General features: G+C 45.2%; 1 protein-coding gene and 1 non-coding gene across 3 annotated transcripts in view; one reads left to right on the plus strand and one right to left on the minus strand.

Annotated features, from left to right (window-relative positions):
• Positions 1-940: 940 nt before the first annotated feature.
• The window catches only part of B4galt5 (beta-1,4-galactosyltransferase 5), a 60864-nt gene continuing 45343 nt past the window's right edge, over positions 941-16461 (minus strand). For both annotated transcript variants that reach the window (XM_036185243.1, XM_036185244.1), the window contains exons 3-9: positions 10199-10312; positions 8848-8972; positions 7919-8035; positions 6828-7015; positions 6188-6310; positions 1890-1991; positions 941-1522 (exon numbers count right to left, since the gene is read on the minus strand). In XM_036185243.1, coding sequence (XP_036041136.1) covers positions 1375-1522; positions 1890-1991; positions 6188-6310; positions 6828-7015; positions 7919-8035; positions 8848-8972; positions 10199-10312 — 917 coding nt within the window. In that variant the 3' untranslated portion in view covers positions 941-1374. The remainder of the gene's footprint in view (positions 1523-1889; positions 1992-6187; positions 6311-6827; positions 7016-7918; positions 8036-8847; positions 8973-10198; positions 10313-16461) is intronic.
• LOC118583360 lies at positions 11327-11431 on the plus strand. Its single transcript, XR_004944931.1, has one exon. It is a non-coding gene; the product is annotated as a U6 spliceosomal RNA (small nuclear RNA).

Here is a 16461-nt window from a genome sequence, read left to right on the forward strand (position 1 = left end):
CTCGGGAAGGAGGAACCCTTTTGAGTGCAGCTTAGGAACTGCCATCAGCAAGCAGGGGCCCTCTGCTGGCTGCCTGTCAAAGCTCTGGTGAGACCTCACCTGGACCCTGGCTGACACACAGCACCCCAGTGCCACCTGCTCCTTGGCTGAGCCCTTCCCAATAGACTGCTTGTTAGCACAACACAGCATCTTCCCAGAAACCAAAAAGGGAAACAGAGAAACCACTGAAGCCGGCTGGTCACGCAGGCACAGCTCTGAGAAACAGGCCAAGTTCCAAAGAAAGGGGAACGTCACCCAACAGCGACTCTGATGTTGAAGGGACAAAACAAAGTCCAGAGAGCTGGGGTATGCACAGTGTGTCACCCCTCCTGGGGGAGGGGGATCCTGCTACACAGCACAGGTTGGCCTGGAACTTGCTATGTAGCCCACACTAGCCTCAAACTTCCTGTTCTCCAGCCCCTGCCTCCCTGCAACCCCCACACTCGGCGGCACTGAGGGTCTATAAGAGGGCACTAAGAGCAGTCCCTGCTTAGCTGTCAGGTCTCTGAGGAAGACCTACAGGAGCGGGAGGGGAGGAAGAGGGGAGGGGGAGGGGCTGTAGTGACAGGTTCTTTGCTATGCCCTGTGTCTACTCCCTTCTGAAATGACAGGGATTTGGGAGATGATGTTCTTCAACTGTGTGGTAACTCAGTTATGTTTGCCCCCCGCAAGGTCATCTAATATATGAAACCCTCACTTTCAAGTGGAGCCAGCTATAAAATTAAACTTTAAAAAGGCATTTTACATGGCTTATTTACAATTACACTTCTTCAAGAAGTGACTGTTAATGTGTCTACCATCCCAGATCCCTCCCCTCCACCCTTAGTCCCCACCAAAGCAGGTAATTTTCTCTAAAAAAAAAAAAAAGAAAGAAAGAAGGAAGGAAGGAAGGAAGGAAGGAAGAAAAGGAAGAAAGAAAGACCCAAAACTAAAGAAAATGAAAACCAAAGAAGACACCAGAGATGCAGAGAACGGTGTGGTGGTCCTCCTGCTTCAAGCCAGGAGTGGCTGGCCACGGTGGCCTCTGGGCTCGGCCATCCATCTATCTGAGGGGCACCTAGCCTGGCCCCGGAGTGGGGACAGAAGAGAGCAGCAGGGCAGACGTCTGTCTTGTGGAATGAAGCCAGTGCTGATGAGAGGTGTCCCCAAGCCGCCTGTCCCTGTTTGAGCCTACAGCGAAGGCCTTTGTGCGTGTACTCTGTGACAGTTTTCTGGAACCCTACGGTCCTGCACTCCACTCTCTTTCTTTCCTCGTCCTGTGTTGACCCCCAGAATGGCGCATCACAGCGCTTCTGAGGGGGTGGTGGGTAGGCGGATTCGGCTTCTCTCCACATCTCAGTACTCAGTCACCTGAGCCAGCTCGGGTGTCAAGTTGACAGTTATGTTTTTATACAAGGCGTCGTAGGTGACGTTTGCAAAGTAGTTCAGGTTGTTGAGGCCGTCTAGCCCTTGACGCTCCTTTGACTTCCTCAGCAGAGCGTACCTGGGAAGCGAGGACAGAGGGGCTCAGCCAGCTCCCCAGCATCTCATCTAACGCCCTCAGGCCACAGGAAATGGAGGCTCAGGAGACTGGCCCAAGGTCAGAGTGGAGAAGCCCACAAAGATTACAGAGGAGGGGTAAAAAGCAGCCAAGCTTAGAGCCCCCCCCAACTCCCTTGGAGACACCTTCATAGTGCAGGGGCTGGCAGAAGGTGATCCCACCTGTCTCAGGCTGCGCAGAAGACCCAGGCATCTAAATCTCACCAATAGTCACCCAAAATGTCGACCCTGATTAATCAGAACAGACACCCATGACACCCAGCCACATCACAGGGGCAGATGGGCGATACAGCCAGATAAACGATACCAACCTTCCAAGAAACTGGACTTCTCCTCGATGGTGGTGAGGAATGGACTTGTATTTTCCCGTGTCCCCTTCTGGCCGGCTCACAGAATAGCCTGCATTTTGTACCCTGTCCAAAACCAAAGGGACATCAGTAAGATGCTGAAGACCCAGAGACTAGTGAACCCTAAGACACCTTACAGCCTCTTTAACAATGCCCAAGCACCTTCTCACTCATCTAACTGATTGGATGTTTAACTAGCTAACATCTCCTCTGTGTGTGTGTGTGTGTGTGTGTGTGTGTGTGTGTGTGTGTGTGTATGCATGTGCTTAGAGAGGTCAGATGACAATCTTGCATGTCATTCCTCAGGCACTATGAAACCTGTCTTTTTGGAAACAAGGTCCCCCTTGGCCTAGAGCTTACCACATAGGCTAGGCAGTGGCTGGCTAGCCCAGGGGATCTGCCGGCTCCACTTTCCCACTGCTGGGAGTATAGACATGTGCTACTGAGACTAACAACTTTTTTTGAGACAAGGTCTCACTGTGTGGTTCTGACTAGCCTAAACCTCCCTATATAGACCTGTCTGACCTGGAACTCACCGAGATCCTCCTGCCTCTACCTTGCCAGGGCTGGGATGAAAGACATATGCTTGTATGGTGGTTTGAAGGAGAAATGTCCCCTATAGGCCTCAGTATTTGAACACCTGGTCCCCAGCTGGTAGTGCTGTTTGGGGAGGCTTAGGAAGTGTAGTCTTTCTGGAAGAAGTTAGTCACTGGAAGCCAGCTTTGAGTTTAAACCCATTTTTAGTTCGCTCTCTCTGCTTCATGCTTGAGGTTGAGATGTGTGCTCTCAGCAGCCTGCTCCAGCCGTCATGCCTGCTGCCTCCCTTCCATGATGGACACTCACCTCTCTGCTGGAACCCTACCCCTAAATAAATCCTTCCTTCCATATGTTGTCTTGGTCGTGGTGTTTTATCACAGCATTTTAATACAGCCACCAGTCCCAGCTTTTTGAAAAACAAAACCACGGTTTCAGAGATCAGACTTAGCACTGTCACAACTGAGCTATCTCCCCAGAAGTGTGTGTGTGTGAGGTCAGCGAGTACACGCTAGGAAAGTCCTCCATCCCTGAGCCACACCCCGGGAGCAGTCACAATGTGTTTCGTGACTACATTTAATTAACTGGAGAGATGCCTGCATATGTGAACAAAGGATGGCACACTCCCATCGAATGCCCACCAGCCGATTAACTAGCATTTCTGTCTGTGGCAAGACCATGGAATTGCTATTGAAAATGGTGGCGGCTTAGGGAAGATAGCTCAGCTGATGAGTGCCAACCTGTAAGCATGAGGACTTGAGTTGGGGTCTTCGAGAACCCACGTGAAAGCTGAGCACAGTGTTGTGTGTCTAGAACCCCAGCACTGGGCAGGGGAAAGAGGGATGGACAGCTGACCCTGGAGTTCAGTGCTAGCCAGCCTAGCTGAATTGATGAGCTCCAGCTTCAGTGACAGACCCAGTCAGAAAAAACAAAGTGGAGAGCCACTGAGAACAACCCCAACACGCACCTCAGGCCTCCACCTGCAGGCAGCTACAGACTGCAGGGACAGATCTATGAACAGGCTGCCAGGCTCTCCACCCCTCAGCTTGGGGAGGTTCCACTGACTTGGGGAAATAGTGCACAGAGAGCCACAGGGAACATGTTATAACATGGCTCATGCCGGCGTGGGGTGGGGGACGCACTCCTTTAATCCCAGCACTTGGGAGACAGAGGCAGGCAGATCTCTGTGAGTTGGAGGCCAGCCTGATCTACAGAGTAAGTTCCAGAACAGCCAGGACTGTTACACAGAGAACCTTGTCTCAAAAACAAACAAACAATAAATAAAACACTATGGCTCAAGAGCCCTAACACATCACATTCTGACCAAATTTATTTCTAAGACCTTCTCCTAAGTACCAGTGGGAATGAGGCGATCTACCAAGTAACCACCTGTGTGCATGGGAACACTGAAGGCTAAACATGATAGCAGGAAGCTGGGTAAGTTTCAGATGGCATCCTACACAAGACACCATGTGTTTCTAACACTGACATCACTCAGCCCCAAGTAGTGACACTTACCCTGAGACTGAGGCAAGTGACACTTATGGTCTGATAAACTGACACAGGTCTGACGTGAGTCACTCCTCTGCTCTAAGATGCTGAAATGTAGCCATCTTGTTTGGGCTGGGTAGACTGAAGCAACTTATTTTTATTCTCATATGAATTTTATGGTGAACATGCTTCTTCCCTCCCCTGGTCTATGAAGGAAGAATCTTACTAGGTAGCCTAGACTGGCTTTGAATTCCAAGAATTCTCTTCTCCACAGCTTCCCAAACTGAAATCACAGGTCTGAGGAGATACCACACAAGCTACTATTTTCTTTCCTTTTAACATTTAAGTATTGAAAAGACTTTTTTCTTAACTTTATGTATAAGCATCTTGTGCAAGCCTGGTGTCCTTGGAAGTCAGAAGAGGGCATCAGATCCCTTGGAAATGGAATTATAATAGGCAGTTGTGAGCTGCCATGTGTGTTGTGGGATGTTCTGTATATCAAATGTGTTGCTCTGATTGGTTAATAAATAAAACACTGATTGGCCTGTAGCCAGGCAGGAGGTATAGGCAGGACAATCAGAGAAGAGAATTCTGGGAAGTGGAAGGCTGAGGCAGAGAGACACTGCCAGTTGCCGCCATGACAAGCAAGATGTAAGGTACCAGTAAGCCACAAGCCACGTGGGAACTTATAGACTAATAGAAATGGGTTAATTTAAGATATAAGAACTAGATAACAAGAAGCCTAAGCCATTAGGCCAGTTTAAATAATATAAGCGTCTAAGTGATTTTTTTTTTAAAGATTTACTTAATTTATTTATAGTGTATACAGTGTCCTGCCTGCATTTATGCTTATAGGCCAGAAGAGGGCACCAGATCTCATTATGGATGGTTGTAAGCCACCATATGGTTGCTGAGAATTGAACTCAGGACCTCTGGAAGAAAAGCCAGTGCTTTTAACCACTGAGCCATCTCTCCAGCCCCACGTCTAAGTGATTATTTTATAGCAGGGCTGTCGGACTGCTGAGGCTTGGCAGGACCTGGAGAGAAAACTCTAACCACACATGTGGGTGCTGGGAATTGAACCCAGGTCCTCAGCAAGAGCACCAAGTATTCTAAACCAGCAAGCCATCTCTCTAGCCCTAAATTAATCTTTACATTAATTATGTGTGTATGTTTGTATGTATACATGAGTACAGGTGCCTACAGAGGGCACTGGATCCTCTGGAGCTAGAGTTACAGACAGCTGTGAGCTGCCCAATGTATGTGCTGGGAACCAAACTCAGGTCCTCTGGAAGAGCAATAGGTGCTCTTAACTGCTGAATCATCTCTCCAGCCCCATACTTGTTTATAAAAAAAATTGTTAAGCTGTCATGTAATTTTATTTTTACATGTCTGTGGTGGTATTGTGTGCCCCAAAATATTGTGCACCCTAATAAATTTATCTGGGGTCAGAGAACAGACAGCCACTAGATACAGAGGCTAGAAAATGGTGGCACTCACGTCTTTAATCCTAGCATTTCAGAGACAGAAATCCCTCTGGATCTCCGTGAGTTCAAGGCCACATTGGAAAGAGCCAGGCATGGTGACACACACCTTTAATTCCAGAAAGTGAGCCTTTAAACCCAGGAAGTGATGGTGGAAAACAGAAAGGTATATAAGGCGTGAGGACCACAAACTAGAAGCAATTGGCTGGTTAAGCTTTTAGGCTTTGGAGCAGCACAGTTCAGCTGAGAGGCTTCCAGCCTGAGGAAACAGGATCAGCTGAGGAACTGGCGAGGTGAGGTAGCTGTGGCTTGTTCTGTCTCTCTGATCTTCCAGCATTCACCCCATACCTGGCTCAGGTTTGATTTATTAACGAGACATTTAAGATCCCCGCTGCACTTGTCAAAGGAGGAAATGAGGACAGCTGCCTTAGCAGGAAGTGGAAATTATCTTCAGTTTAGTTGGAAGGGTTTTCTGTTGTTACTTAATGTTATAACTTTAAAAAACAAACTCCAAATAGTCATGACTCCCAATATTTATCTCTATCATGAAAGAAAATAAGGCAGCTGCTCCCAGATTCAGCTGGAAAAGCTGGGTGGAGCTGCTGTGCAATGTGGATGCTCACAAGGGACAAAAGCTGGGCACACGTGTGCAAAAGTGGAGGAGCAGAGTGGCAGTGCTCCCACTGGCAGCTGCAAGGATACTGGGTGGTCTGAGACATAGTGGTGGGGTTGGGGGCAGGGTGGGGTGTATACCTGTTCCACAGATCGTCATCTTCTCCACCCCAGCCCCAGAAGGCGTTAGGAAAGCCATTGATTTTCCGAAACTGTTCTACAGTCAAGCCGCTTACTCCACCAAAAAACTCTGCGTAGGGAAGCCTGAAGGAAGGACAGCAGCCGAGTTAAGAAGATGGAGAGTTGAATTTCCTGAAGAATTTTTCTTTGTTTTCTGGCACTGCACAGATGGAACCTAGAGGCTCACAGCCAGGCAAGAGAACTGAGCACCCTTCCAGGCTCCTAACTGGTTCGCAACAACTATTGTGCAGTGAGTGACAGAGCACAGAATTTAATCCGTGTGTATTGACTGAGTTGTGCAACCATGGTCACAATCAGTGTTCAGTTACTCCTCCACCACCACTACCACCACCGTCACCACCGTCACCACCATCACCACTCAAACATTTCACCCCCACCCAGTCCCACTACTAACTCAGTTTCTACCCCCAGCCCCAGCGCCCAGCCTACTTTGGACACTTTCCACAGCGAACAAGATGGTGACACTTGACCCCATGCCAGTTCACTCCTGAACTCCTGCACACAGTCCTACATGCTGCAAGCCACCCACCAGCTACACCTCACTTCTGCAACTGGCCTTCTAGGAGGAGGAGGCACTCACAGGTACATGTATTTGTCCAGTTTGGTTGCAAAGTGCCTGGGCATCTGTCCACAGCCATAGTAGTTCCGGTCGCTCTCAGGTATATGATCCACATCATGAAAGATCAGACAGTCCCAATCCAAGTCCTTCATGGCTTCTTGAAAGCCGACATTGAAAAGCATGGCTCGGTTAAAGGGCTGGGTGCCAACCTGAAAGAACAAAGGACCTTGAAGCAAAGACCTCACTGCCATCTCTGTACACCAAAAGGGCTCCTAGGAGCCAAAGGGATAGACCATTGGGCCCACAGGGTCTGCAGCATTGCTCAGCCCACAGTCACCCAGGGAGTCCACTGCATTCTGTCTTATTTCTTCAGAGAGCACCTCACAGACACATGCCGCAGCGGAAGACAGAGGCCCACAGCCACAGGACATCCAGGGAACAGGTCGGACTCTACCAAGTCTCAAATCTGTACTATACACACATCTAGTCAAAGAGTGTGCTCATCTCAGCTTGTTTATTCTAAAGGTCCCAATACAACAGTCACTGAGCTCTCTAGAGACTAATGTCTGAGGATTACAAACTCTGTGGCAGGGAGAGACCAGTTCACACTAGTTATGGCCTACTTGAACTACATGTAAATTGACCCCAGCCAGTACCAAACATACACTCAGGACAGGCGCAAGGAAAGTGCTGGTTGTTTTTGATATGTGTCAATTTGACACAAACCTAGACATATCTAAGAAAAAAGACTTCTTTGATTTTGTGAGACAGGATAGGATTTCTCTGTGTAACAGCCCGGGCTGTCCTGGAACTCGCTCTGTTGACCAAATTGGCCTCTAACTCAGAGATCCACCTGCCTCTGCCTCCCGAGTGCTAGGATTAAAGGCGTGCGCCACCATGCCAGGAGGAAAAGCGACTCTTAATTGAGAAAATTCCTCAAGACTGACCTGTAGACAAGTCTATGGAGCATTTTCTTAATTAATGATTTATGTGGGAGGGTGAAGCTCATGGGGACAGTGTCACACTGGGCTCTTTACACCAAAGACAATGTCACTTACAGCTTTCCAGATTGTGAGCTCAGAAGGGAGAGAAGGAAACTAAAGGTCACTCACTTGCTCGACCACATAGAAGGCGAACTGCAGGCGCTGGCGCTGAAGCATGGGGAGCAGGTGTCGCAGGAGGACTGGGAGGTGCTCATGGCGGTTCCTGAAGGGGATGAGGATGGCCACCTGCAGTGATCACAGGACAGGAAGCCACCAGTTAGCTGCTGGCCCTAGCTGCCCAGTTAGTTCTCTGCATTGCTACACAGTTGGGTACCCCTGGATGAGCAACCCTTAGAGAGTGCTGAGGCCCCTTGACATCCTCTAATGCTGACCTGTGCAAGCCACGACACCATGGAACTAACTGGATCCTATCTAGACTGCAGCTCTAGGAGGCATATATACCCAAGGTGACTCAGCACAAAGGTCCTTCTAGGGGTATGCAAACACAAAAGAAGCTAAGCACTTCAATGCTGCACACAGCTCATTCCACACTGGACATCTGTGGACACCTGCTACTGTGCACTAAGCTTATCCTGTGGCTCACATTGTGGCCCACCTCTCCAGGGCCAGCAGCACCTAAGCACTTTATTTAACACTTTGTCAAAGAACGGCCTTAAGTTTCTGTCTCTTCTCCTGACTACAGTCATCCTACAAAGGCCTAAAGGTCCAGTTGGATAATTATACTGCAGTCTACTTATCTACCTTCCAGGAACTTGGGAGACCAGACAGGAAGCTCTGGCTCTGCAGAGACACAGTCCACAAATATGTCTGCTCATCTACTGGTCCTTTCTCCTGCAAATAATCCTGCCTAGGAACAAAAGGGTTCAATGTTGCCATACACCAACAAGGTGCTGCCAATCTCTATGGCTACAGGAGTGTCCTTGGGGAAACCCATTTCTCGAAAATGAGAGGCAGAGTGCAAGTTCCCGGATGTCAGAGCTCTTGAATCCTAGCAATCCCAGATGTGTTTCTAACCTGGGGTCTGACTCATAGCCTACCTTCCATCGAGGCACACAGTCCGAAGGCTTCCAATGGCCTCCGAGTTTGATGGCTGGGTCTCTGGAGAAGAGCTCGTGAATATCGTCCATTCTGATTTCACTCATGTTTATGTCTATTGGGCCCTCTGGACAGAGAGGGAGGAAAAACAATGAAGAATTTCCCAGAGTTTCTTTCCATCTCTGCCCTTTAGTGTGCCACTGCCATCTGACAAAGAGGTGTACCAAAGGACAAGACCTTAGAGGCCGGCTGGCTCCTGCCAAAGCGGGCAAAGAAACGAAGACCTTGAAACTGAGGTGAGGCAGCTCTTTTCCCAGACCCTCCCTGCTATAGGGAGCTCCTGTTTCACTTCTCAGTAAACTGCTTGCCCTTCAAACAAGCCTCTGAGGGCAGCTGGATTCATTGGAGGAGGGACAGGAGAGTGGTGTACTTTGGCTTGGCAGCTCATTCAGAAGCAAGGCCAGCTGCATGTCTCGCCCCAGCCACCAGTGAGTATGGGCTCTGACTAATGGTGCCCAAACACAGAGCACTCATCTTTGACAAAGCCCCAAAACTGAAACCATGACAATCAATAAGTGCTAGGGAAGTCAGGCATGGGCACGCCTTTGATTCCAGCCCTCAGGAGGCAGAGGCAGGAGGATCTATCTCCGTGAGTTCCAGGGCAGCCTAGTCTACAGATCGAGTTCCAGGACAGCTAGGAGTACTAATGTTGGGATTAAATATGTGGCCACCAAACATGGCTTGAATTTTCTTTAAACCAGCATTTTGTTAAGAAAATAACTTTTGCTGGGTCGCGGTGGCGCATGCCTTTAATCCCAGCACCCAGGAGGCAGAGGCAGGTGGATCTCTGTGAGTTCGAAGCCAGCCTAGTCTACAAAGGGAGTTCCAGGACCCTATCTCAAAAAGCAAAAATATAAACAACAACAAAAGGAAAATAACCTCTAGTAACTAGCCAGAATGGGATGGGAAGGAAGTATGGGGTGGAGGTGGGGGTACAATTGAGAACCAAGTATGACACAGAAGAAGGAAGGTGGGTAGAAAGGTCTATTACGTCAAACCAGTTAGAACCAGTGGGCAATTCATACTAAAATGACAAAGCCATGGCTGGATCTTCCTGCAGGACACCTTAAGAAGGTCATTACAAAGGGCAGATACAGCACCATTGAAAATGTGATCACCAGCAACAGGTTTGGCTGAAGAGGAGCTGGGGCACAAGGGATTCCTCCAGCTCCAACTCCCAGGGCAGGGAGCCCTTTCACTATTCAAAGAGGCCGGGAAGCCAGCTGGTCACACCCTCCCTTCCATGTTAACCAGAGACTGTCCTGAAGCAAGGAGGCAAGCTGATCTACTCACTCATGGAAGGGAGCCTCTCTGGGCAAGGGTGGTTGGCAAAGTAGGTGAAATCTTCAGGAAGAAATGTTGTGGTTGGGGGGAAGGCTTCACTGTGGTTCAAGTCCAGAGGATAATCTAGGAAGGGAAGAGAAAGATGGCTCAGCCAGGCACTAGTACGCTGACTCCTTCAGCTCCTCACAAGTGTTTATAGCTTCATGGGAGCAGGTGGTTCAGTGTTGGAGCTCAAACTATGAGACCATCACAGGAAGAAAAGAGGGATTGCTGCACTCGCTCCCTTCCCATCCATCCGCACTGGCACCCTGGGCTTCTGGTACCCAGTTTACAAGTAGTGGAATCGGATGAAGTCTAAACAGCACACACACCCCCACACCCACCCACCCCTCTCATTTTACCAGCACTTCTGACCTCTGACCTGGGCTGCACTTGCTGACAGCCAAGCAGCACATCCCACTACCCCGTTTCTGGTTACCTCTTCTATGAAGTCAATTAGATGAGGAAGGCCAGAGCACTTCCTTCCCACTGCCTCCATGCCTTACCCTTCCGGTCCTATAGTCTCCCAATTACTTGCCATAACAGGACTTAGGGCAATGTTTGGTGCTGATATGGAGATGCCATAAACATCAGGCGTAGCCAAGGAGTGTGGAAGGTGATGCTGCTGTCTGGAGCCATCCTCATCTTCTGGACCTCAATTCGATTTGGAATTGTTCCAGGTTCAGCACTGTGCCCTCCCTTTGCACTGCCTCTCAGAGAAGGACAGGCACCTTCCTACTGTGACAGCGCCCCACTCCTGAACCCTTCACCAGAGCCACTGGATGACCTTCACCCTGTATGCAGGCCTGAGCCTCACTTTTGAAAGTTCTAATTCCCTCTTCTCACTCACTACCAAGCAGGCTCTCCAATGGCTTCCTGGGGGGGGGGGGTGACTCAGTGGTTAGAGCACTGGCTGCTCTTGAAGAGGACTCAAAATCAGTTTCCAGACCCACAGCTCACAACAATCTATAACTCCAGTCTTATAGATCCAGTGACCTCTTCTGGCCTCTGTGGACACCAGGAACATATGTGGCACACAGACACACACGCAAGCAAAACATTCAAATATACAAAATAAACATTAAAAATACTTAAAAAGTGCTCGCTTTCAGCAGCACATACACTAAAATTGTACCGATACAGAGATTAGCATGGCCCCTGTGCAAGGATGACATGCAAATTCATGAAACGTTCCATATTTTTGAAAGCTAGAAGGTCTTGGACAAATGTTATGCAGACACTAAGAGACCACAGATACCAACCCAGGCTATTATACCCAGCAAAACTCTCAATCACCATAGACGAAGTAAACAAAATATTCCATGACAAAACCAGATTTAAACAATACTTATCCACAAATCCAGCCCTACAGAAAGCACTAGAAGGAAAAATCCAACCTAAAGAAGTTAAACACACCCATGAAAACTCAGGCAATAGACAATCACACACCAACAAACACCAAAGAAGGAAAATGCAGCACTACCACAAAAAATAACAGGAATTAACAATCACTGGTCATTAATATCCATCAATATCAATGGTCTCGACTCACCTATAAAAAGACACAGATTAAGAGAATGGATAAGAAAATAGGATCCATCCTTCTGTTGCATATAAGAAACACACCTTAACTTCAACCTCACCTCAGAGTAAAGGGCTGGGAAAAGGCTTTCCAATCAAATGGACCTAAGAAGCAAGCTGGTGTAGCTATCCTAATATCTAATAAAATAGACCTCAAACTAAAATCAATCAAAAGAGATCAGGATGGACATTACACATTTATCACAGGAAAAATCCACCAAGATGAAGTCTCTATTCTGAACATTTATGCCCCAAATACAAGGGCACCCACATGCATAAAAGAAACATTACTAATGCTTAAATCGCACATCAAACCCTGCACATTAGTAGTGGGAGATTTCAACACACCACTCTCACCAAAAGACAGATCTACCAGGCTGAAACTTAACAAAGAAATAAAGGATCTAACTGATGCTATGACTCAAATGGACTTAATAGATATCTACAAAACATTCCATCCTAACACAAAAGAATATACCTTCTCAGCACCCCATGGAACCTTCTTAAAAACTGACCACATGCTTAGTTCACAAAGCAAATTTCAATAGATACAAAAACATAGGAATAACCTCCTGTATCTTATCGGACCATCATGCCTTAAAGTTAGACTTCAACAACAAAAATTACAGAAAGCCTACAATCTCATGGAAACTAAATAATGCATACCTGAAACACCAATGGGTCAAGGAAGAAATAAAGAAAGAAATTAAAGATTTCCTAGAACTCAATGAAAATGAAAGTACAACATACCCAAACTTATGGGACACTATGAAAGCAGTGCTAAGAGGAAAATTCATGGCCCTGAATGCACACATAAAGAAGATGGAGAAATCTCATACCACTGAATTAACAGCACAACTGAAAGCACTAGAACAAAAAGAAACAAACTCACCCAGGAGAAATAGATGCCAGGAAATAATCAAATTGAGGGCTGAAATCAATGAAATAGAAACCAAGAGAACAATACAAAAAATTAATGAAACAAAGAGTTGGTTCTTTGAGAAAATCAACAAGATAGACAAACCCCTAGCCAAATTAACCAAAAGGCAAAGAGAGAACATCCAAATTAGCAAAATCAGAAATGAAAAGGGAGACATAACAACAGACAATGAGGAAATCCAGAGAATCATCAGGTCAACTTCAAAAACCTGTACTCCACAAAATTGGAAAATCTGGAAGAAATGGACAATTTTCTAGATAGAAACCACATACCAAAATTAAATCAATACCAGATAAACCATTTAAATAGACTGATAATGCCTAAAGAAATAAAACAGTCATCAAAAGTCTCCCAACCAAAAAAAGCCCAGGACCAGATGGTTTCAAGTGCAGAATTCTACCAGATTTTCAATGAAGAAATAATTCCAATACTCTTCAAATTGTTCCATACAATAGAAACAGAAGGAACATTACCAAACTCTTTTTATGAGGCTTCAATTACCCTGATACCCAAACCACACAAAGATGCAACAAAGAAAGAGAATTACAGACCAATCTCCCTCATGAACATTGATGCAAAAATACTCAACAAAATATTGGCAAACCGAATCCAAGAACACATCAAAAAAGTTATCCACCATGACCAAGTAGGTTTCATTCCAGGGATGCAAGGATGGTTCAACAAATGAAAATCTGTCAAATGTAATACACCATATAAACAAACTGAAAGAAAAAAACAACAACACATAATCATCTTATTAGATGCTAGAAAAGCTTTTGACAAAATCCAACACCCCTTCATTATAAAGGGAGATTAGAGAGATCAGGAATACAAGGACCATTCCTAAACATAATAAAGGCAATTTACAGCAAGCCAACAGCTACCACGATATTGTATGGAGAGAAACTCAAAGCGATTCCACTAAAATCAAGAACAAGACAAGGCTGTCCATTCTCCCCCTATTTATTCAATATAGTATTTGAAGTTCTAGCTAGAGCAATAAGACAACAAAAGGAGATCAAAGGGATACAAATTGGAAAGGAAGAAGTCAAACTTTCACTATTTGCAGATGATATGATAGTATACATAAGTGACCCCAAAAATTCTACCAGGGAACTCCTACAGCTGACAAACTCCTTCAGTAAAGTGGCAGGATACAAGATTAACTCAAAAAAATCAGTAGCCCTCCTATACACAAATGATAAAAGGGCTGAGAAAGAAGTCAGAGAAACATCACCCTTTACAATAGTATACAATAGTATACAATTACAAATAATATAAACTACCTTAGGATAACACTAACTAAACAAGTGAAGGACCTTTTTGATAGGAACTTTAAATCTCTAAAGAAAGAAATTTAGGAAGATATCAGAAAATGGAAGGATCTCCCATGCTCATGGATAGGTAGGATTAACATAGTAAAGATGGCAATCTTACCAAAAGCAATCTACAGATTCAATGCAATCCCCATCAAAATCCCAACACAATTCTTCATAGACTTGGAAAGAAAAATACTCAACTTCATATGGAAAAACAAAAGATCCAGGATAGCTAAAAGAATCCTGTATAATAAAGCAACCTCTGGAGGCATCACCATCTCTAACATCAAGCTCTACTATAGAGCTACAGTAATAAAAACAGCTTAGTACTGGTTTAAAAACCAACATGCAGACCAATGGAATCGAATTCAAGACCCTGACATTAATCCACGCATATATGAACAGCTGATTTTTGACAAAAAACCAAAACTATACAATGGAAAAAAGAAAGTATCTTCAACAAATGGTGCTGGCATAACTGGATGTCAATATGTAAAAGATTACAAATAGATCCATATCTGTCACCATGCACAAAACTCAAGTCCAAGTGGATCAAAGACCTCAACATAAATCCTGTTACACTAACCTTAAGAGAAGAGAAAGTAGGAAGTACTCTTGAACGCATTGGCACAGGAAACCACTTCCTAAATATAACACCAGCAGCACAGACACTGAGAACTACAGTTAATAAATGGGACCTCTTGAAACTGAGAAGCTTTTGGAGGGCAAAAGACATGGTCAATAAGACAAAAAGACAGCCTACAGAATGGGAAAAGACCTTCACCAACCCCACATCTGACAGAGGACTGATCTCCAAAGTATATAAAGAACTCAAGAAACTAGATTATCAAAATACTGAACAATCCAATTAAAAAGTGGGCTAAAGAGCTAACCAGAGAATTCTCAAAAGAAGAATCACAAATGGCTGAAAGATATTTAAAGAAATGCTCAACATCCTTAATCATCAGAGAAATGCAAATCAAAACGACTCTGAGATACCACCTTACACCTGTCAGAATGGCTAAGATCAAAAACACTAATGACAGTCAATGTTGATGAGGATGTGGAGCAAAGGGAACACTCCTCCACTGTTGGTGGGAATGCAAACTTGTACAACCACTGTGGAAATCAGGATGGCGGTTTCTCAGAAAATTGGGAATCGATCTACCTCAAGACCCAGCCATACCATTCTCGGGCATATACCCAAGGAATACTCAAACATACCACAAAGATATATGCTCAACTATGTTCATAGCAGCACTATTTGTAATAGCCAGAACCTGGAAACAATCTAGATGCCCATCAACTGAAGAATGGATTAAGAAAATGTGGCACATCTACACAATGGAGTACTACTCAGCAGAGAAAAACAATGACAGCATGAAATTTGCAGTTAAATGGGTGGAACTAGAAAAGATCATCCTGAGTGAGGTAATCCAAACCCAGAAGAACAAACATGGTATGTACTCACTCATAAGTGGATTCTAGATATAAAAGCAAAGAACAATCAGACTGCAACCCACAGAACCAGGGAGGCTATACAGCAGGGGGTACCTAGGATGAGTGTGGCTTATAATAAGTTTTGATTTTACTCAACTACTGGGCAAACCTCAATTAAACATTTCACTATTAGGAAAAAAATTTATTCTGGGGCTGGAGAGATGGCTCAGAGGTTAAGAGCACCATCTGGTCTTCTAGAGGTCCTGAGTTCAATTCCCAGCAACCACATCATGGCTCACAACCATCTGTAATGAGATCTGGTGCCCTCTTCTGCGCACATAATAATAATAAATAAATAAAAAAGAATTTATATTGTATCAAGCTGATAATAGAAAAGTAAATAATAAAAATGGGAGGAAAATAAATAACAATACAAGTCTCTCTGCCAAAGCCACTTTAAAACTAACCACAATTTAAACCTTTTCAGCCATCTCCTATCACTATATTTAAAAAAACTGTCTTTTTCTCTTTCTTTCTCTTTTTGGATGGACTATTCTTACGAGGTTCTTAGTTACTTATAAAAAGTCTTGACCCAAGCCTAAGAATTTCTAGCTAATTATTAGATATGTGGGAAGGGAGGCCTTCCAACTATCTGAATTCCTACAGGTTTCCTGGACCCCAAAGACATCTGGAGGACTGGGAAATCCTACCTTAATAAATGCTTACTTCTTTTTTAATATGTGCCTTCTTTTTAATCTTAGAATCTAACTCTCTACTGCACATGCCTCAGCTCAGCATCTCCACCCCTCCCCTCCACCTTGCTATTCCTGGCAACTGGCAGTGAACGTGATATACTTACCGGCTGCTGCAATTGAGATAATCCTCTCCCTTTTTTCATTCATATAACAATTACTTTTGTTTTTACTGTGCTTATCTTAATTCATGCTGTATAT

Source organism: Onychomys torridus, chromosome 4 (genome assembly GCF_903995425.1).
Source record: "Onychomys torridus chromosome 4, mOncTor1.1, whole genome shotgun sequence".
Taxonomy (NCBI): Eukaryota; Metazoa; Chordata; class Mammalia; order Rodentia; family Cricetidae; genus Onychomys; species Onychomys torridus.